The sequence below is a fragment of the Triturus cristatus genome, chromosome 9, assembly GCF_964204655.1.
Source record: "Triturus cristatus chromosome 9, aTriCri1.1, whole genome shotgun sequence".
Classification (NCBI taxonomy): domain Eukaryota; kingdom Metazoa; phylum Chordata; class Amphibia; order Caudata; family Salamandridae; genus Triturus; species Triturus cristatus.
The window spans coordinates 778334320-778357699 of record NC_140592.1 but is presented as its reverse complement, the minus strand read 5'-3'; the positions used below and the strand labels follow the sequence as shown (position 1 = coordinate 778357699).

The 23380-nt window shown below is 42.8% G+C and overlaps 1 protein-coding gene across 3 annotated transcripts in view; it reads left to right on the top strand.

Annotated features, from left to right (window-relative positions):
* TBPL2 (TATA-box binding protein like 2) overlaps window positions 1-23380 on the top strand; it is a 247854-nt gene that overhangs the window by 107849 nt on the left and 116625 nt on the right. For all 3 annotated transcript variants that reach the window (XR_014969204.1, XM_085628007.1, XM_085628006.1), the window contains exon 4: window positions 22314-22405. Coding sequence is in view for 2 of the 3 variants with exons in the window: in XM_085628007.1 (XP_085484133.1) it covers window positions 22314-22405 (92 nt within the window). In the remaining variant the exon portion in view is untranslated. The remainder of the gene's footprint in view (window positions 1-22313; window positions 22406-23380) is intronic.

Sequence of the window (23380 nt, the reverse complement as noted above, 5' to 3'; positions counted from 1 at the left end):
CAGTTTATTGTTATTGGACCCTTGTAGATAATGATTTCTGTATTAGGCCCACTGGATTTCCCTTCTTACATTTTCCAACCTATTCATGAATTGAAGACCATTTCTTTAATGTATAACTGCTCAGCTACCCTTATTTCAATGTTCTGATTTCTTGGCATTTCCAACTTTTGGTTCTCCGTCTCTATCACATCATCACCTATCCTTTTGATTCCTTTTCAGCTAAACATCAAACCTTGGAGTCCGCATCTCTAGGAAGCATTTTATTTGTTTTGTGGTAGTCTGTGCTTAGTTTGAGCCTTTGGTAATTTACTGACCACTGCCACTTATAACAATCTGCCACATGGTGGCGCTGCATGTCTAATTTGGGGATGAGCGCAACAACAGTTTTTTTTTTTTTTAATTCGGTGTTTTAAAATTTACTAATACTTGCCGCCAAAGCCATTCTTAAAACTTTACGACCTGAAATATTCTGAAATGTCACACTTGTAGGTGTGTGATGGTTAATAGTTGTGTTGGTGCTGTCATTGGTAACGCTGGCTGGGGCAATGGGTGTTGGAAGCTGCAGTGGGCTGCTCCTGAGGAGAGACCTGTCACTTTATTCCCTCCAAATAATACACAGATGGTAGTAATCTCCTTAAATCGTCGACATCCAAACGTCTGTCTTCCAGTGCTGACTGCGAAGTCCAAGCAAGATATAGCGTGTCCCCCTTTCTACGGCCCTTTTAGAAGACTGTGGCTTTCTGTACGTTTGTGTGATGCACATTTTCCCTGGATACCTTCGAGTCTATGCTGCTGTTTCCTCTGATACTTCGATTACCATTGCATTTTATGGTAGGATATACATCCGAGGGGCAGGCGGTCTCCTGTTAAGCATCATCTGGCTCACCCCTATTCTTCATGACCATAAACACGCACCCGCTTCTAAAAATGTTAATAAATTAGTGCCATGGAAGTATAAGTAATTAATATGTTAAGGCTTGAAATCTGTTCTTAATGAGGGTCAATACCTATTCATGTATCAGGTGTTTTGTGTGTACCACATAACACATTCTATACAGATAGCATCAGTTAAACATGCCGACTATAAATGTACTGCTATAATATAGTCAAAACATCAAATAAAATGTAGTATAGTTTGAAATTACCTTTTTAGATCTCTAGTGCCATCTGCTGACTTCAGAACATAACTGTCATTCTGCATTTTCTTGTTACATTTTTCACTGTACTAAATCTAGTGCTTTAAATGGGCCGGTACTCATAGGTACTGAGTACCAGCACTTTTTATTTTTGACCTCCTGAGTACCAACACTTTTCATTGCCAAGGTGCCCACCCATACTCATGACTGGTGGGCTCAGTGGTACTTGTACTGCTAAGGATGAGGCTGTCTGAATGCCACTCTCAGCCAAAGCGTCACTGTAGCCCTGTGCCGAGCTGCTGCAGAATCATTCAGCAGCGGCTCATTTTTTTAGTGTGGCAGGTGTTAGCAAGCTCACTATAACACTGAGTGGCCAGGTCCGATCAGACCTCACACTGTAAATCACAGGTGTGAAATTGTGCAGGCACTGAAAGTCCAGAATACTGGCTGAGAGTCTGCAAGAAGAAAGCCGTTGGAGGTAGGAATTGCAAACAACGTTTTTAATTCTGTTGTGAGCCTTTTGTGCCAGTGAATGTCTGATTTTGTGTGAGAGCGGAAGCGACAGAGAGAGCATCCGGACATTATCTGAAGGTATTTTAAAGAAAATGGGAGGAATATTTTGTGTGTGCATCTCTACTTGGTCTTGTGCCTGTGTGAGGGCGTGCTCATGGGCAAGAGAATGTATGAATGTTGTACCTAATAAAACAAATAAGAACTGAAGCTGCAAATATTAAAGCATAACACATTGTTCGGCCTTAATTTAATTTTTTTGTAAGGAGTTAACCACTTTATTTTCATACATATCATGTGTTTTGGTGTGTGCTGAAATTGCAGTAACATGTCCCTTTCAATGCAATGCACAGTTGAAAGGGGCATAGTAGGAGGCAGGTTATTAATTGTCTACATAGGCTATGCCCACATGTGCAGAGGGAATTTGCACATGCAGGAAATTTGAGACTATTGATAAGTGTAATTCAAGGGCAAAATGATTACTTGACAGATGGCAGTAGTGTCTTTATATAATCATGCCCCACCCTCAGCTCAATTTGATGAGTACCTGCACATATTTGTTCCCATTCAAAGCACTGACTAAATGGATGTTGTCATGTACACTTGAAATGTCAGTCTGCAAAGGACGTGTTTGAGAATTCTTATAATAACACCAGATGCAATCCCTTGAATTGAAAAGGTTGTTTTAGCTTACTGAATTCGCTTTTATGACGTTCAAAACCGACATTCCGCAGGAAGTAGCATATGTCCTAGTTATCTTCTCACTTGCCATAAGATGTTTGATATTATGTTTTTGAATTTTCGGATGTTACTTCCAAGTGTAGTTTATGCCATGGGAGAATGGCCAGATATTAGTAAAGGTACAGAAACTGTTGGAAAGCTTTCAACAAATAGACTTTAGTTAATCTGCCGCTAATATCCGGTGTTTTCAACCTCTTACCTGCACACTGACCGACTCTATAGTTCCGAAATCCAAGTAGAAACGAGGGCATAGAATCGATCACTTTAAATCGAGCACATTACATAATGGCGGCTCCCCCATTGGGGCGCGGGGGCGAGTGCGAGAAGGCAATAACATAAATTGTAAAACTACCATTTATGTTTCTGCTTCTGTTGTGTTTTCATGTGTCCCTGCGTGGACACCGTAGTTCTTTTCACTGTTGTCCCAGCTGATACGCCGTATCAGCTGTGACGTTCCAGCGGTGACGTGATCAGCTGCCTTCTGCTTTGACAGTTGACAGCTGACCACGCAACGCTCTACATGTTCTGCCGGCTCCGCTGTTGGAGCCATCGTGTTGGTTTTTGAAGAATAAAAGAATTACTACGAAGTTTTCTTATTTCATTTACTCAACAGCTTCTCGCAAAATCGATGCCGTTCCCCTCACGGCAGGCGGGTGAAAGTGGGCACTTTAAGATGCACAGCCTTTCCCCTCACGGCGGTTTGGAAGCTGAGTGTTGCACGCCCCGTGCTTCGGGAGGCGTTCGCTGCCTATGAGGGCTTCTGTTGAGTAAATGAAATAAGAAAACTTCGCAGTAATTCTTTTATTCTTCAAAAACCAACACGATGGCTCCAACAGCGGAGCCGGCAGAACATGTAGAGCGTTGCGTGGTCAGCTGTCAACTGTCAAGGCAGAAGGCAGCTGATCACGTCACCGCTGGAACGTCACAGCTGATACGGCGTATCAGCTGGGACAACAGTGAAAAGAACTACGGTGTCCACGCAGGGACACATGAAAACACAACACATCCCCCTCCTTATGGAAGGGAGAAACAAGAATGCAGGTCCTAAACGTGGAGTATGTTACTCACAAATAAAGTCTCTCAAACTCGCAGGAGGACCCAGGATTCTACGTGCCCTGCTCGTAGTTACTGGTAAAGCATTGTTCAGTTCTGGTGTTTTAGGCAACTTGCGTCTACCTTTGTCACCTTTGGGACTTGACATTGCAATCCGTCCAGGTGGAGTAACCAAAGCTTGGTCAGCACTGGTCGTGAGATCCTCTGGCATCTCACCCTCTGAATCATAGTCAACTGCTTGCTTGCGCAAGTTCCTGTTCTCGGGTTTAATGCTTGGGTAACCTGGTCCTGTTGGAACCTCCATTGTTTGTTTGACTGCAGATAATTTTGAAAAATGCCACACTCTTCCATCACTCAGTAAAGCAGAGTTACAGTATACCTTACGGACTTGGTACGGTGGGGTATACTTATCCTGACCCTTTGCGATATGTCCACTTTTCTTCACCTTCACAAAGTCACCTTCATTAAGCACTACTGCTTTACTCCCATGAGTTTTATCGTAGTACACCTTTGCCCTCGCTTTTGACTCAGCAAGCTTATTTTGTACCAATTTTAATGACCAGTCAACCTTCCTAGCCGCCTTGATCCAGCCTACATTGTCCTTGGACAACGGTGTCCTTCCCCGCATCAGTTCAAAAGGACTGTGTCCCGTTGTTTCACATGGGGTGATCCTGTACGCCCATATTGTCTTCATTGTTTCACTCTTCCATTGCAAGCCGTTGCTATTGGCTATTTGTATTATGCCTTTAATTACTCTATTGAACCGCTCAACGGCCCCATTACCTGCTGGGTGGTAGACAGATGTGGTCTTGTGGCAGATGTTGTTTTTCTTTATGTACTCTTGAAATATCTCAGAAGTAAATTGGGTACCGTTGTCACTTACAACTAATTTGGGTAGGCCCTCACGACAGAAGATACTATCCATGAATTTCACGATGTTTAATGCCTGAGGATTTTTAGTGAACAGTACCTCTGGCCATTTAAAGAAATGATCTATTACAACACAGACATACCATTTTTCATGTCCCTCAGTTATAGGGCCCATAATGTCTATACCAATCCTCTCCCACGGCATGCTTGGACTTGTCAATGGATGGAGAGGTGGTCTGAATGTGACTTGTGTTTTGTCTGCTGTCATGCAAAGGGCACATTCCCTCACTGTGCGTTCAATTTCCAGGCTGATTCCCGGCCACCAGTATAGGTTTTCAACCCTCTCCTTGGTTTTAACAATGCCCAAATGTCCTTCATGGCACACTTTTAGTAGTTTGCGCCTAATCTTGTGGGGTGGAATGAACTTACCACTTCTAAGTAGGAAACCATCCTCATATGATAACTCATTTTTCACCTCCCAGTACGCTTTGAGCTGTTCGTTCAGTTTATTCTTGGTACACCAGCCGTTTTTTAGCAATGATATTACTTGCACGGTGGTGCAATCATCCTTTTGCTCCTTGAACCATTCATCTCTGGTTATACCACAGTCCTGCTCAAAAACAGCTGCTATAGTACTTTCTTCCACCTCAGTAGGTAGCTTTTCACTTGGACATACCACTGGCATTCTACTAAGGAAGTCTGCGACAACATTTTTGATTCCGGGAACATATTCGATCTCATACATGAAATCAAAAATGCGGACCGAAAGTCTTGCTAGACGTGGTGAAGCTGTGTACAAACCTTTGGTGGTGAAAACCTTTGTTAACGGCTTGTGGTCTGTACATAATGTGACTTTGCGACCCCACACAAAATGTCTAAAGTGTTCCAAGGCCCACACACACGCCAAAGCTTCACGTTCTATCACTGAAAAATTTTCTTCAGAGGGGGTGAGAGAGCGTGAGGCAAAGGCTATGGTGAACTCTACACCTTTGGAGTCTTTTTGCGTAAGAACTGCCCCCAAACCCTTGTTGCTTGCATCCGTCGTTACAAAGGTTCTAAGGGACGTATCAAAACCCTTGAGGGGTAATGCTGCACACATATCATCTTTTATGTTTCTGAAACATCGGTCACAGTCTTCCGACCATATGAATCTGTTCTTCAATTTAAGGAGTTGCATCAAATCATATGTTTTGTGTGAAAAATTCCTAATAAATCTCGCGTAGAATTCCACCATTCCCAGAAATGATCTCAGTTCATCTTTGCTGGTGGGTACAGGTGAGTTCTTAATGGCGTCCATAAGTTCTTTCTTTGGGCTAATGCCATCACCAGTTATCCGATGACCAAGGTAGTTGACAGAGTTGCAACCAAATTTACATTTATTATACTCAGCAGTCAAACCTTTTTCGTTCAATATTTCAAGCACCTGTCTCACTTTCTTATCATGTTCATCTTTTGTTTTTCCCATGACTAAAATGTCATCCTGGAAGATCAAAATGTCATCAAGACCATCAAACAAATTGTGCATTAATCTTTGAAACATTGCGGCTACAGAAGCTAAGCCAAAAGGTACTCTTGTAAAACGGTAGCATCCAAAAGGCGTATGAATGTGGTGAGTTTTTTACTGTCTTTATGAAGCGGCACTTGGTGGTAGGCCGACTTCAGATCGATTGTCGAGAACCATCTTACACCTTTCGTCGTGGCTAACATCTCATTAATCTTGGGCAGAGGATACTGTTCAACCACAATGTTTTTATTAAGATCACGTAAATCAACACACAATCTTAATTTGCCATTAGGCCGTTTCGCGACCACTAAAGGTGCGACCCATTCTGAGGCCTCCACCTTCTCAATTATTCCTTCACCTAGTAGATTTCTGAGTTGTTCTTTGACTTCTCCTTTGATGGCAAAGGGTATGTTTCTTACTTTATGTACTATTGGAGTGGTGATTGGTTTTAGTTTGATTTTGTGCTGGTACCCCTTAAGTGCACCTATCTTCTTGCTGAAGACCTGCGGAAACTCGTGACATAGATTATCACTCAAACCTTCCTGCTCAGCCACTATTAGTACGGGGTCCTGCTTCCTGGGATCCAGTATAATTCCCAATTCACCCTGGTCCATCCACCCCAGAACAGATGGCCCAACTTTCGCTACATAGAGTTTACACATTGACTCTCTACCTTTGTAGGCAAACAAAAGGGCTCGATAACCACACACCTCAATGGGCTCACCTGTGAAGGATTTTATCACTATGTCAGGTTTGCATAGTTTATCTCCCAATCTGTCTTTAAATTTTTCCATCCACACCTTTTCATTGACACTGGTGTAGGGTGAACCAGAATCCGCGACTATACTAATGTTTATGCCTCCAATGGTTATTTTGCATATAGGTTTTTTAGTTTTGGTAGCACTCACATATGCACCCTTACCATCATTTCCATCCTCAATGTTGAGAACAAACATGTTCATATCTTCATCTTCAGATACATCTTGTTTAATTTCTCTATCCTCAGCCACAATTTTCACCTGTTTAGTCTTGCGTCTGTTGCAAGCTTTCGAAAAATGTCCCTTCAGCCCACAATTTGTACATTTCACTTCTCGTGCTGGGCATTTTAAGTCATTTGCCAGGTGGTACGTGCTTCCACACCTATAACAGCGCCCCCAGACTTTAGTGTCATGCTTTTGATTAGTGGTTTTCTGACCCCCCCTTGTTCCAGTTTTGTTTCATAGTGGTTTTTAGGTCACTCACTTTGCTTACACTCTCGCAACTTTTCTTCTCTTTTTCTTCGTTGAGAATTGCCTTGGCGCAACGCCCAGTAAGTTCAGCCTTGCGAGCTATGTCAATAATATTTTGCAGTGGCTATTCACCCTTGGCCCACAAATTGTCTTGGATGTTTTCATTAGAACCCTGCATAACAATCTGGTCCCGGATGAATTCATCGTGCAGTGCATCAAAACGACAATTAATTGTAAGGGTCTTTAACACCGACATAATCATCTATTGATTCTTCCTTGCCTTGCTTTCTGTGAAAGAACTTGTAGCGATCCACACCTACACAAACAGTGGGTTTATAATACGTATTCAAATCATCTATGGCATTTAGGAAAACATCACCCTCATTTTCTGCTCTTATCTTTTTTGTTAATGGAGTTGTATACCTTTATGCCACCAGCTCCAAGACAATGCATTAGCATCTTGTACTTTTTCTCTGGCTTGACTTCGTCATCCTCCTCTAAAGTTGAAATATAATTCAGAAAATACTCCCTCCATTCTTCCTACTTCAGAGTAGGTTCGCCACCCCCATGCAAGAATGTTTCTGGCGGAGATAAGTTCTAAATGCAGCCGGAAGCCATGCTTGGACCCAAAAGCAAGGTAGGTAGGAGGGTATCTGTTACTTATTTTTTTTGAAAATTTACCAAGTTTGAGGTAATCACAAAATATCTAAAGGATGTACCGGCTATGTGTCCATAGAATAAAAAAAAAAAAAAACTTTTCACAAAACCCGGTTTATTTTAGGATGGTTCATCAAATGAGTCTCAGTTTTGAAAAAACAACACTTTTGCTGATAAGGGGAGAAGAACTCGTTAACGAATTTCAATACTTCTTTCAACTACCTCCTGCCAGATGCGTGAGCTGAGCACATAGTAAATGAACGCGCTGGGAGGTAGCTCCGGAGTGCGAAGCCTGTAATGTATCCAGTAAATAAGGGTTCACGCGTGAAGTTAATAACGCGCAAAGCGAGTTAGAGTGCTGGAAGTCTGTTACCTGTGGGTCAGTGTGCGATGCCTGCGACACTCAGATCCGTCAACAGAGCTCTGCATACGCGCACAGTGAAGGATGGTTTCGAAGGAAGAAAAAAAAAATCAAAATGGCTTCCACGTTTACGTGAATAGACTAGACCGCTGACTCTTACTCCAAATCGTTGCAGCGACGTCGTGACGTTGCAGCGCTGCACATGCGCACAAGATGAAGACGAACGTCGGTTGATCAGCTGTGAAGTCGTTGGAAACTGACAGTTGATGCCAGTCGTTGGAAAACTGACAGTTGATGCCGTTGGAGATGCAATTACTTCACACCATAACGCAATACCGCCAAACGTTTTCCATTACGTTTCTTTTCTGTAACAAAGTCACTGAGGAAATATTTGAAAACGAAAACAGCTCACCGTTCACTGGCGTTTTTTTTTTTTTTGTTTGTTTCCAGGAAAAGTAAGACAAACACTTCACAGCCTCACTTAACTTAAGTTCTTTTTTTTTCAGTCACAGAACACTTCAAATATTCAATATTCTCCAAACCGCTGCTTAACGTGGATGTCGAGAAGGCATCACCAAAATTAGAATCTTCAAACGCTCGCAGTCCTCACATTCCGTGGTGTTGAAACACTCGGTAGAATTAACAGAAATGCGCAGATCACTGACCTTTTCAAGCACTAGTTATAGAGTGCTCCACGAATGATCAAGAAATTAACTAATTCAGTATTTTCCATGTAAACTGCAGGAATACTTCAAATTGTATATTTCAGAAAGTTCATTTGGTTTTCCGTCCGTGGGTTCTCGGGTTGGCACTCGTCGCCAAAATTGTTGAGTAAATGAAATAAGAAAACTTCGTAGTAATTCTTTTATTCTTCAAAAGCCAACACGATGGCTGCAACAGCCGAGCCGGCAGAACATGTAGAGCATTGCGTGGTCAGCTGTCAACTGTCAAGGCAGAAGGCAGCTGATCACGTCACCGCTGGAACGTCACAGCTGATACGGCGTATCAGCTGGGACAACAGTGAAAAGAACTACGGTGTCCACGCAGGGACACATGAAAACACAACAGCTTCCTGCGCCCTCTGATGACATCCACAGGCGCCGAGTGCGCTAAGCCCCCTGGGAGGTGTAGTCTTGACCGGCAAAATCGATGCCGTTCCCCTCACGGCAGGCGGGTGAAAGTGGGCACTTTAAGATGCACAGCCGTTCCCCTCACGGCGGTTTGGAAGCTGAGTGTTTGCACGGTATCAAAATGCAGCACCCCACTCTGGAATCAGGGCCTCAACTGAGTGGTATTAATGCCCAATACGGCGTCGAGGAGACCTGACAAAGCCTCTCCTCTCGGGTAACACTGCTGGTTAGGAGCAGCCTTCAGGCGCGGTGCGTCCATTAGGGCGTTGGGGCGTAGCCCCCCCGCCCGCAGCGTCGGCGACGGCGTCTTTGAATTTAAGTAATCAGTTTACTTAAGTTCATCAAAGAGGAGATCTGACAATCATGTCAGTCAGAATGACGACGGACCGCCCACCCGGGGGTGGGCGGTCCGTCGTCATGTTGACTGACATGATTGTCAGACAGACCAGGCAGGGGCAACAGGCAGCAGCACAAGTGCGCATGATTGGGGAAGGTGAGCGAATTTTCGCTCCGTGCCCAGCCATGCGCACTTGTGTCTGCTCTGGCTGGCGCATGCCCATTAGGAGACCGAGGGTTGAGCAAAGGCTCAAACCTCGATCCCCTAATGGGCAGGCGGGCGAGCAGTAACCCGTGCCCTCGCCAATCCTGGCGCTGCTAGCAGCGCCAGGATTGGCTGACTCAGCCAGAGAGCCAATGAGAGCCTGAGAGGGGCTGTACAGTAGGCGCCATTCCAACGGATGACCCGAGGCGGTGCGGACGTGCTCAGGAGTCCTCAGCTCAGGTAGGATAACTAGTTTTTTAAAATTTATTTTAACACCCCCGCGCGATACCCCCCTGCAATACCCCCCCCCCCGCGACACATACACCCCCCCTCGAGCCGCAACTGAAACGAAACACAAAAATCGGTCCTAAACAAGGGGTTGTGTATTTTTTTTTCTTAGTATTGTATTACAGCGTGTGTGTATACTCAAGTTCGGGGAACTTCATGATACTTCGGAAGTAGGCACAAACGCCTCGTGCAAAGGCATTTCCCCCAACCCCTATGACAAATATTTGACAGCTATGGGCAGGCGTCCAGGAGATACCGAGTCTCCTCGGAGACACAACCCTACCCAGGGATCCAACATGTTGGGTACAAACTAGGGACATACTAGAATGACATGTCATCTGCTGTTGAAAGGAAGTGTACGTAACACGAGAAACTGTGATATATAGACTTGGAGGGTTTACTGCAAGAAAGTGTTACACTGTGTTGCCCGTTTTATAGGTACTTGCTTAGTTTAGTTACCGGGTGCCTGTGTCCCAATTGCTAGTCAACAGCACAGTCCGTCGCTATAAGTAGTCTTCTCTGCACAAAAGGTTACTGTGTACGACCAACTATAAAGCGACCCGTCAATGTGAAGTGTCAATAAATAAACAGAAAAACAATCTGGCTGTAAGAGCACAAAGATCAAAACGGTGGTCCCGAAAACGGATGTAGATAACCGTTTTATTAGCCTACTAAACCAGTTGCCCAGTGTCACCTGAACTCCAGTGAAAGCAAAGGAGCTTTGAAAACGTAAGCCTGACTGAGCACACGTCTTGAATAAGTAGGCAATTCTAGTCAATTCTATCCTGTCTGCCACAGCAATCTCCCACCTGAAAAGAGTGTAGAAGAAGCATATATTCTTTTAAAATGTGATGTGAGGCCGGGCACACATCACAAGCCTATCCTGTTTCATGTGTATGACGTGCAGGGCTTAAAAAGTCGATCGTACGACAATGGAGGAGTCAGACTGCTACCATGGAGCAAGCATGTTCCCCCGCTTGCATTCAGCACACATGCTACGTGACAACAGACATTTAAAAGCTGAAAGATAACACAAGCTACCGGCATTTGGCATACAATTAAACCTCTTAATTAGCATTACATGCTAGTCATTGCTCAGAAATGGAACCACTATGGTATAGCGTGATATAATCAACACATTATAAGCACAGAGGTAAAGGGGGAGTGCACGCGACAGACATTTTTCAAAGTTTAGTCACATTTTTAAGAATTATTCTCTGTAGGAAACATACAGGCATGCAGGCGGTTAATGAGAGCTTGTAGTTATATGGGCAGGCACACACTTATGTATTTATTATATATTTTAATGTATTGCACTGGACGGACTCATCAAATGCATACAATTAGTGCCATAGGGTTATTGTTTACTGCGCTATGCTGCTACTGAGAATGTGCAGCTCACACCGTGGCGACATGCGTAGTCCTGTGGCATTTATGGCTGCAGGACTTCAACGTGCGCAATAATTTGCAAGTTAAAATATAGGTTTGGAAAGTGATGTTGAGGTATTGTTTAGTGGCTAAGCTATTAACTTTAAAGCCTGGGACCCTGGGTTCTGATGCCAGCTTCAAGAACTAAATAAAAATCCTGGGATTCTGGGAAAATCATTTACGCTCCGTGTGCCCGATATAAATATATTCGAAACGTAATATGATTGTAATTATGTACCATAATGGTGTGCAACATCCACATGACGCAGTAGATCTTTTGTTTTCCCTTACCCCCATCACTGCTGGGCTCACGCTGTGATCGATATCAGCACATAAATAGCCATCTTTAAATTAATTAGCACAGACATCTTTAATAAAACTCGAGCTCTATTTCTTACCGCGTGATATGCACTATGGACTTTGCATTGCTATACGTTGCTCCTTGGTTTACACACGAATGCATATATTTTCTCCTTATAGTCATGTCTTTGTCTCTTAACTCTACAAATGATTAACAGTGTCTCATAATTTAAACAAAATAAATCAATAACCGTTGGAGGTTTTACGCATTACAATTGCATTACAATACAACACTCACCCAGAAATATGAAAGCCAGCCATGTGCAACTCACATACATAATATACGGCAAACATACTGCGCTCATCTTAAAGTCATAAAAGCACCCAAAAGCAATCCACTTACAATCCTAAATTTCTGCATGGAGGCGTTCTTGTGTGTTGTCTGGCCGCCCTTAGCTCTTATCTGGCTCCCGAAAAGTTGTGTTGAGTTTGACAACCGGACTAATCTGCAAGGCGGGGTGGAATGCGTGCTCTTGCTGTTCTTTTATGTTTTCCGCGAGCCAGTGGCCCATGCCATTACCATGGCAACCAGGAAGAGTGCCCGGAGCCTGCTAATTCACCTCTTTATTGTTGCCATAACCGCACTTTCACAATAGCTTTCTTAGCCTTCTTGGTATCTCAATACAGCACGGTAAGCTTTCCTGTGCTGCATGTGCCCAGTGGTGGACAACTGTGAGGCACAGTCAGGAACTGAGTACCTGCACTGCTTTCCTTTGACAAGATATAGCCTGCACTTCTTTCATTTGCAGTGAGAAAGTCTATACTTCTTTGATTTGCATGGAGCGAGCCTGCACTTCTTTCATTTGCAGGAAGAGAGCCTATTTGTGTGCTAATTAGAGTGTAATAAATGATTGGCTGTTGCTGCATCGCCGTAAAGGGTACCCAGATGTACACACTACGTGAACATAATGTGCGCGGGCATGGCGCATTAAAGTTTGTCAGCTGCATTACCTCAACAGGTGTGGGGCCTGTCGGAGGAAATTTGCTGATAATTGTCCCATATGATTTAGTGGCTGACTTGGCAAAAGTGAAAGATTTAAAAATGCTAGTTTAACTCTATGAATGGCTTTGGCAAAAAAAAGTTTGTTAGTCTCTATGGATGGATTCATGCTTTGCCTGCCTTATCTCAAGCATGCTGAAATTCTCTCTCACCACTCATGTTGATTTTAATTTGCAATATTTCCCACTGCACTCCTGCATTTTGTTTGAACATTGCTGCCTAACTTACAAGTACTTGTTATACATTAGCCTGTTGAATAGGTTTTAAATCTGGCAGGTGGCCATAGTGACCAGAAGCAAGACTGGCCCTTCCAAAATACAACATCCTCATGTCTCAGCCATGCTTTTTCTGATGTTGCCCCTGGTATTAAAATAATACTCCACTACAAATCGGACGCTTCCTTCACTTCAATACATTTGAAGGGCTTTATTGGGCACCTGTTGTATTGGTCTTTTTTGCAGATGATTTGGGGTGTCTGGTGACCTTCTTATTGCTTCCATGTTTTCTTTGTTCTTTTATTCATCTGTTTTACCTGTATGGAAATCCTTTTTGTGGATTTTGCTAATTTCTTTGATCTCTTTGGCACTCAGTCACACTTAGTGAACCTAGTCTACTTTCTAGAGCAGGCATCAGCAACCGATATGGCGATTACTGTTGTCGCGTGCACCTATTATAAGCAAGATTGAGCTTTTTTCTCCGTATAATTTGTAATTTTGCCTTGTAATTGTGTTTTTCAGGCTGGTTTTTAGATTTTTAGATATGCAATGATGTATAGTGAGCCATATGTTTAACCTGTAAGGCAGGTGCAAGGGATGTATTATGTTTTGTGAAATTGACCTGTTTTATTCAAGTGGCCTGTTCCATATCATAAACGTTCAGGCATGCAAAAAAAATGAATTTAACCGAGATCTGTGACTGGGGGTGAATGTTTGATTTGTTCAGCATGAAGACTGAAGGTGGGGAGCTGGTTTCTGGCGTGTTAAACATTTAATACTCCACAGTGTTTGGTTTCCAGTTCCCTGGGCCAGGCAGGTATGCCCGTTAAACATGTGGGTGCTGCTGAGCTCATGTCCTGAGCTGGGAAGCTTATGTTCAAGGCTATTTTTCAGCACCTTGATCCTTTTTCATGTTTTTCTTCTTTCTATATTGCATCTTGGAGTCTTGGTATAGCACTGTGGCTCATAAAAAAATGCTTCCTTTGATATTACTCAGCAATGCATTGTATCTCGAAGTCTCTTATGAAGCTCTGTGGTTATACTGAATAAGCATCTACCTATGTTATATGACATCTCTTTATTAATGTAATAACTGCACTTTCACAATTGCTTTTTTAACATTCTTGATTTCTCAAATTTGCTTGAAAATGCACCATTTCTCTTCTCTTTTTTCAAAATTTTCTCGGGGGGAGAACCCCCCCGAACCCTCCCTATAGGGGTTCGGGCTCGCTCGCTACGCTCCCTCGCAACGGTGAAGTATACCAATCATTTTACACCCCACCACTTTCAAATGTCACCAGCCTCCCCTGGCAGCCTTTGCTCCCGGTTTTGCATAGGCAGCATGGAGTAAAGTGAGACTAATCCCTAACGGGCCTCACTGTGTCACCCTCTTCTACCCAACCCCCAGGGCCTCAGGCTGCGAGGAAATAGAGGAGCTCCTGACTGCGCGGGGTAATGTGCTTGGGCCTCTCGTCAAATGGAAGCTGCGGGAGCACCCCGGGGCTGGCATCTGTCCATTTGAGTAAGAATGAAGCTGTGCTTGCTTAATTATTTCTCGTGTATTGGTGACAATTCAAAGTTAATTGTGTTTCATTTTTCCATGAGGAGTAGCCTTTGTGAGGAAGCATTTCTTATTCCTAGGCAGCTGCCCTGTAATATTTCACCTTTTGCTTCAAAGAAATTTACTATTAATGGAACTGATGGCAGGTACACGGTATAGCTAAGCAATTAGAGTGCACGGATGCTGCAGGGTAGCGGTGCAAATTGCATCAGAGGAAACCCTATTGCCACTCTCACCCCGCTTTAAAGTAAAAAAATTAGTGAGGTCCCCAGATGAACTGCCCTTCCGCATCAGTCGTGTCAAGGCAAAATAATCTGTAAATTGCCGCCTAATTTGATTTGTCAAAATTTCTGGCCAATGAGGGTTTTTTCCTGCGTGGTGGAAAGTAGGCAGAGCCGGTAGTAGTTGACTAAACTGATAATGTGAACAAAGAAGTGATTGCTGTGTAAAATATACATGCTCCCAAATGTACAAAAGTTACCACAGCAGCATACAGTTTTATTGACTTTGCTGCAGAAATATAATCCATGCCACTGCCAAATATTGTGAGGAGTAGTCACTGCTAGCCTTGTTACTGCATGCAACAGGCTATATCACATTTTGGTTACATCTTCCCAGCCCGTGCACTGAATCAATTAATCATCTTAAAAGTCCATCCAGGAAACATGGTTGTACTTGGGTCATAAAAATCACATACGAAAGAATTACAGCATGTGACAGTGATTGTGCCAGGAAAGTAAAACACCGAATGTTACACACAGGTAGGTAGCGCTGCTAGAAATATAAGGAGCTGAAGCGCTATGGCATACTAGTTGAGAATGCATCAAAGATGCACATACAAGGTTAGGCACAAGCAAGCAGTTAGGCCACTGGTGTTGCAGATTCAACGGGGTCTGCCCTAGTGTTCAACCTCGTACTGCCCTTAATAGCAACATTATTACTTGAAGATTCAGTAAATCGGTTGGAAGGGGATTGACCCCCAAAATGATTCACAAATAGAATCTGTTGTTTTTAAAGCAAAATTGAAAATAATGTCAACTACGAATTGTCTGAAAGGGAACTGGTGGTATGAATGTGATTTCAATTTAAGCTTATTTCAGATACAACTCTTAAAACATTAAAAGTTTGAAACCAAATCCAGTAAAAAGAATTGCAAAGAAGTACTAAAACAAGCAGCATCATTACAATTAGTAAGTCTTGCTCCTGTAACGAGGCACTGGTCAGTGCTGCCATCACAGCATCAGATGTAAGATACTTCACTAGCATATTCAGAGGTGTTATCACAAAGTCTGATATGAAGTTCTATGGATATACTGAATAAGCAGCTAGCTATGTCATAATCATACGAGATCTCTTTATTGATTTATTAGCCAACTTTCTTACTCAAATTTGCTTGAAAATGCACCATTTGCCACTCCTTTTTTTCAACATGTACTCAGGGGGAAATTCCCTGAACCTCTCTTTTGGCGGTCAGGCTTGCTCGCCCGCCACAGAACTCATGCACAACTTTTACACCTACCTTTTCAAAAGTCACCAGCCGCCACTGGTGAGTACTCTACAAATTGCCTTCACTGCCGCTCGTCGAGTCTGTTTTCACTTGCAAAGTATCCTGAAGTTTGTAAAACGCTGCGGTTCCATGTGATTTATGATCATGTGACCAAGATGTAACCAATTTGCACTTAACTCTGTAATAGATTTGCATTTTTCACAACGGGCCTAGAGAAGTTGTGAAAAAAATAATATTTCTCAGGTTTTAGATGTGTTAAATCTCATTAGAGTAGTCTGTTTTGGTAAAAATTGCAAGATGTAATTCTATACCTGCAGTTTTAACAGTAAAGAGACTGTTGCTTAAAACTATTTATCGGACGCCATTTATAACAGTTACACGAAGAGGGAGTTCCCTCTTCCCTCAAAAAAAACAAAAAATAATTGCTACTACTTTCATAAATGCACTGATCGCAATCCAGTGACGTACATGCCAACAGACGCAAATCAGGCAGGAGACTCATGATTTTGCGAAGCCGAAAATGGCTTTAATTTGGTGTTTTCTCGCCTGAAATTGTCCCTACGTTAGTAAAGGTCAATGAGGAAAATAAATTCGACCAATTATTGTTTTTTTTAAATCTCCCTCGTTCTGCTTTCCAAACGGTGGAATATATGCATGCAATGACAACATTAGTAATTTGGGGTTACCAACAATTTTCGGGGGCTTACACCCTAGCCATTGTTTACAATTCGTTGGCTTTTTTTGTCCTTCATTTGCTTCCTTTATATTCAACAAGTTTGCTGGTACTAACTTGTTCAGCTTGTCTCGCTTCTTTGTTCCTCCTCTGGAGCATAGCCTCTTTACAGTCCCTCTGACTAACTGGCTTTTATCCTTCCACTGGTCACTTTAAGGGAACTACTTTTATATTTTTGGATAAGCACTCCATGAGAGTGCATGTGTTTTTCAGCTCTCTCCTTCTGTCTCCCATGTGACCCCACAAATGCCCACCCCTCGCTCTTGTGTACTTCCTTTGTGTACTTCTCCCCTCCCTGTGTTATCACCTTTGTGTGCTTTTCCCCTGCTCTGTGTTCCTGTCACTTTCATGAGCTTCTGGCTCTGGTTTGCTTCGCTCTCGCTCCCCGTTCTATGCTCTTTTTCCCCCACGCTCTTTGTGTTCTTCTCTCCTTGGTGCTTCTACCCCCACAGCCTGTATTCCACTCTCCCAAATGCAATGTGTTCCCCTCCTTGCCCCACCCACTCATTCCATTTTCTTCTCCTTTTTCCACCACTCCTTTGGTCCATTTCTCTTTTATTTTATTACTGATCCAAATGGCATCCACCATTTTGGATTTGTAAATAAAAAATCAAAGCAAATGGAGCCCGGCTTGATTTTGCTGCGGCATGCATGCTTTTTAGGCCGAGCGTAAGTGAATGACCTCTTGTATACTTTAGTATACTTGGCTTGTCGGCTTAAACCCATCTGATTTGCTTGTTGCAGTGTCCTTTAAAAATCCTTGCTTGCTAATGGTCAGTCTTGCCTCTTTGTCCCTCCTTTTCCCTTTCATTCCTCCCAGAAGCAGGGACTAACAGTATCATTACGCTTTCTTCAGTTTATCTGTTTCTCTAGGGACTTTTTTCCCTTGGTTTCCTGCTCATTTTGGGTGAACGTTCCCTTTTCTTTTGCAGAGCATTCTTGCTCTGAGCTTAGCTTCCATGCAATGCGGTTTCTGTGAGCAGGGCTGAAAATCCTGCTGTTTGTCACATTTACAATGCCCTTTCCTCACTTGTGTGTTTATTTGTATTTCTCCCTCAGGCCGACTGCTGTGCTAGGCTCCTCTCATTGCGCTGGGTCCCTCCCTCCAAACCTTCCTGGCTCATTCACTTCCTTACGGTCTGCTGCTGTGCTGAAGGTCCCCACTGCCTCTGCCGAGTGTTTTTTTTCTTGTTATACCAGCAGCCGTTCATGGTAGTCTGGTTTTCTGAAGTTTCTGTCCCGGAATTAGTGGCTTGTACATCGATGGCATCTCTCATGTCAACCTACGTTTGGTGTCGCCGCTGTTCTTCAGCTGATAAAGGCAGCTTGCACTTTTCAACGGATGCCTTTGAGCCCAAGCTGCAGCAGGTTACATTATTATCACGAAAATATACCTCTGCTCACAATTGTCGAATACTTGTGAATGTACCGGGGGCACAAGGGGTGTCTTGGAGCCGGAGGACGTTGTTGGAATTCACATTAAAATAATGAGCTGGCAACCCTAATCCTAAAACTGGAAGTTTGTTGCAAGATCAGCACATTTATTTCCTCCACCCTGATCCCTGGTTAATGCCATAATAGCAATAGTTTAACATATCTGAAACCCTAACTGCCATCAATAACCTGCTGAGTTACTTTAAGTGTCTAGGAATGCACCATGCATTCAGACAACTCGCTCCTCATTCTCCCCCTTCATTTTCACGCTCACCCTGCACTCACAGCGATCACAATGCCCTCACACTGATCACCATGCGCTCACACCAATCACCATGCGCTCACACCATTCACCCGCTCACCTTGAACTCACAGTGATCACTCTGCACTCACAATGTTATGTTATGTTATGTTATGTTAATTTGGATTTGTTAAGCGCTTAATACCAAAAGGTCTCTAAGCGCTTGTGCTGTTCACCCTGCAGTCACACGAGTACACTACTCACCCTGCACTCATGCAACACTTCACTCACATGTCCCCCTTACTGCTCAATCTGCAATTTCACTCAAATAAGACCATCACTAACCATACATTCATTCATCCCACTCTGCACTTACATCCACACCATAGGGTCACCTCACTCACCCTGCAGTCATTCTTCTTGCCCTTCTCTCACACTGTTGCATGGCTCACTCTGCACTCACATGGGTACTCCTGCCACCCACACAGCGCAGAGGTTTAATGTGCCTGCTACAAAGAACGTGTACCATGTAGATCAAAGAACTGAGTTTGGGTAAACTATGAGTAGCGCTATAAAAAAAATGAAATGTTTGCTAGAAAGGTGCTTTAGAGAGATGGGGTACATTGTTGTTGAGTGGTAGTGAGGAAATTCATGGAGAAGGAGGAAATGGGGAAGGGGGCGCCAAAACAGACCGTTGCACTGTGTGCGACCAGTGCTAGGGCCCACCCTGGATGGGAGTGTTAGCCCCCATCCGAAGTATGGGCATGTCGTTCCCCATCAAGGTTTTCGTCCTAAATGACAAAAGGACATATTTACATGCACTGCAATTCAGCCTTTCAGGGGGCTCCTTGATAGAGGTAGCTCTGTTTTTGCCTTGATGGCCTCGAATAATTCCTAAACAGATTCTTGTAAATACTGTTTTTTGTTTCATTTCTTTTTAATGTGATTGATGTGAGAGAGTCTATTACTAGTTGCAGAGAAATGTTTTTGTTTCATGCAACAACCATACAAGGTTTCTATTAGATCAAAACGGTTCCTCACATATGAGAAATTGGAGGATATCCCAGATATTATTCGCTGTAAAATTAGTGGGCTGCTGCTGCTTTGTTACAACAGTGAAAACACACATCACTATCTCTGAATATCAGATGTAAACACTTTTCAGAATTTCAACCATAGCGCCTGTGCACCATCAGTAGCCTGGCTAAAGAGGGTAAGGCAGAGCTGAAGGTGAATCGTTTAATCTCGAAGATGTTCTGAACAGGGGCCCCCAAAATAGTATTGGCCCTGCCACCACAAAGTCTGTCAGACAACATTGCTCTGAAGTAAAAAAGGTAACATTATTAATTTATCAGTTCTATTTTTTTAAACATAAGCCCGACATGTCCTAAACCCCCACTGCTTCAGGCAAGCAACTTATCGTACCACTAAGGAATTCTCAATTAGGTGTTCGTTCAGCGCCCGCTCTGTGGACTTTCACCTGTCTCTTCGGATCCACAACTGGTTGGTGGGCAATTATCCCAATTATAATGCTGCCTAAAACATATGTTAATGGTTTCTAGAGAAGAATTGAGCTAGGGAGTGCTCGAAAAATCTGATAACACTGTCTCCCTTACAGTCACTGTTTTGGCTGAAAATGTCTGCAGAATATTCAGCTTTGAGAGAAACTGCTATCAAAACTCCCTTGCCTTTCAGCTTGTCCTATTTATGTGAGATTGGCTTCTCAGCACTTGCGGTATTAAAGACTAAGTACCGTTCAAGACTGGATGTGGAGCACAACCTGTGGATGGCAGTAGCAAAAATCCATCCACAGATTGACAGTCTATGTGGCTAAACATCGGCACACCCGTCACATTTATGTTGGTGGTGTTATTATTAATCTATGTCATGTGTAAAACAAAGCATCCTAGTACAAACAATTTGTGCACATTTTACCTTGGAAAATTTGGTTTTGAGCTGGGTAATAATCCTCTGTCATTTCACCACACCCACTCACAAACCTGCAGTTTACTAAACACTCTTATTATTGTGTTGAACATTATTTGCCAAATATGGCCTGTGATATGCGCGTGGCAGTCAATTATGTAGTGTACCAGATTCCAGCAATTTCTGTCAGGTGGTGGGGGGGCCCAACATCTAAAAAATTCAGCTGGGGTGGCTCAACCTACAAAAGTTTGAAGACCTCTGCTGTAAGGTTAACCACAAAGGGGCTTATTTGCATGCCCCTTGTGCCACAAGTACGCCACTTTTCCCATTTTAAAAGTGGCGCACCAGCCCAAAAGTTTCCCCATCTTGTGACCTTTCACAACACTTTTCTCAGACCCCTTCTCTCTTCCATAACACCCCTGTCCTCACATTTTCATTACCATAACACAGACTTACTTATGAAAAAATGTCCACCATGAATGGTGGACTACAGTGTAAGTGAATTTGTCCTTCGGAAAATCTACAAATACTGATTAGACTAAGGATTTATAATTTCCGAATATAATTCAAAGTTTTACTAAACGTTCAAGTGCACAAAATGTTTTCAGTGTGGCCATTATTTGAACTGCAAATGGAGCTGGAAGTTTGAATTGGGCTTTACTGTTTTTTTATATTTTAGTGACAGACGAGTCTTTTTTTGGGTCCCATGAGATTTGAACTTGTAGACTGTCCCTTTTAACAGTGAAGACTTGCCCTGACTTCTCTTTGAGAAACTGCATTGTATCTTGAAACATTGTAGAGCAGAGCATACGTGCATGCATTGTCTGCCACGTTTGACACAGTTCAGCGTTTTGGAGTTTATTGTTTTGGGCAGCAATCAGGATTTTCCAAGTTATAAGTATATATTCTTTAATATTGTAATAACCCTTAATAAAGCGACAGGTGTCACAGTTTTCATATTCATGCGGTCAAACAGTTCTCTCCAGAAAAATTTGCCCATACTACAAGCGTGGAAGGAGGTTTGCCCCTACCACGGGTGGAAGGACCACTATACACTCCAGTCTGTGGATCTCAGAACATAGAACTCACAAAATAGTTATGTTTTGCAGCATCTCATGAGCCGTTAGGCTACCTATTAGGAAATAGTAGTGCTCCTTTTTATTAGGTCAAGCCTGGGCAGTACTTGTGCTGCTCTGGGAGCCAGGCTGTATGAGAGTATGGAATAGAAGCCCCGCTCACTCTCCGCCCATATTTGTCATTGGCTTGTGTCATTGTCCTTCGTAAATCCTGGCTTCTGATTCTTTAATAGGCTTGTTAGTCCCTCCTTAGTACTACCTTGTCTTCATTTGTTGTCTTCCATGAGGACTGGCCTTTTACTTTGGTTGTTACACAGTGAGTCTTTTTAGTCTGTAAGCACTATTTTCTTTAAATTGTTTCTCCTACTGCAGGCACGACATGCTTTTCTGCAACATTCAGTGCAGCATGTGACTTTCATTTTCTATGGAGCCCGGGACAATAGTGGCCGCTTCTTTGAATAGGTCTCGCATTTACAAGACTTTGAGCTATTGGCATTGTATATGACAATGCCTTTTATTTGTGTGTTAATAATCAAAACCTATGAATATAAGGCATTGTCATTTACATTGCCAATAGCTTAAACTGTTGCAAATGCGAGACCTATTGCATTACAAATTCTTTTTCATGTGTGCATGCATTATGAAAATGAATGATGCGACTGCCAGCATTGATAGGGTTATTGTGCCTTTATTTGCTGCGCAGCACTGGGAAAAAAAGCCCAACACTATATGCTACTTTTTCTTTTTGTTGACGCTCATCCTCCGTTGTGTGTTCTGTCCGAGTAACTCTCTTCTACATTGTTTAATCCTAGAGGTTCGCTGCCGTGATAATGAGAATCAGAGAGCCCAGAACAACAGCACTAATTTTTAGCTCTGGAAAAATGGTCTGCACTGGAGCAAAAAGGTAACACTTGTTTTAGTTGAAGTTTGTTAATGACGAAATAGTGTGGAGGAGCTGCCCTACTTTAAGAAACAAGTCAATATATAATTGAAAACGAGTTTTTCTAAAAAGCATGATTTTTTTTTTCTAGTGATCTTGAGGCTGTTCTTTCTCCTTTCTTGTCTTGTAGAACAGTGGTCTTTAACCTTTTGACTTGTTTGGATCCCCACTTAATCATTACTGGAATCTGCAGACCCACAATGAATCGTCATTGGATTCCGGGATCCCCACTGAGCCGCTATTATAATTGGGGACCCAGTCCTTATCAATGTTGATGATTCGCACTGCAAAACAATAAGCATAAATACAGAAACAAACCTGCATTAAACACAGACCCAAATGATGCAGAAGGTTGGAGTTTTTCTAAATAAAATTGAGGGCATCCATAGGCCATTCTAGTTTCTGTTTGATGCACTTGCATTTCTCCCACAAATCAATGTGAAGATACCAACCTAATTTGTAATCTCCAATCTCAATTTCCTTCACATTTACAAGCCGTTTTCAAATTGTCAATTTTACATTTTGTTTCTTTACTTACATACACGTTATTTAATCTGTTAACATGATTTAATTTACTAAGCAACCATGGATCCTCTGAGTAGGTGCTGTGGACCCCCAGAGGTCCTCACCAGACGACAGGTTGAGAACCACTATTGTAGAATATCAACCAAAAAAGGTACTAGAATTTAAAAGGCACGATTATAGGATTGGAGTCGGGCTGGTATAGTGACCCAAATCATAACTAGCAAAAACTAGCTCCACACTGTAGAATGAGATGAGAATGGGCTCACGGCAGGTCATGGCATCCAGTCCTGTTATGAAAGTAGCCCCCTGACCTGCGGCTTACAAGGAAATGCCAGTGCACCAAACTGACCAGTTCAGCCCTGAACGGAGTTGACTTTAAGGAGTTAATCAGTGATTAAGGAAAAGAGCTCTGCA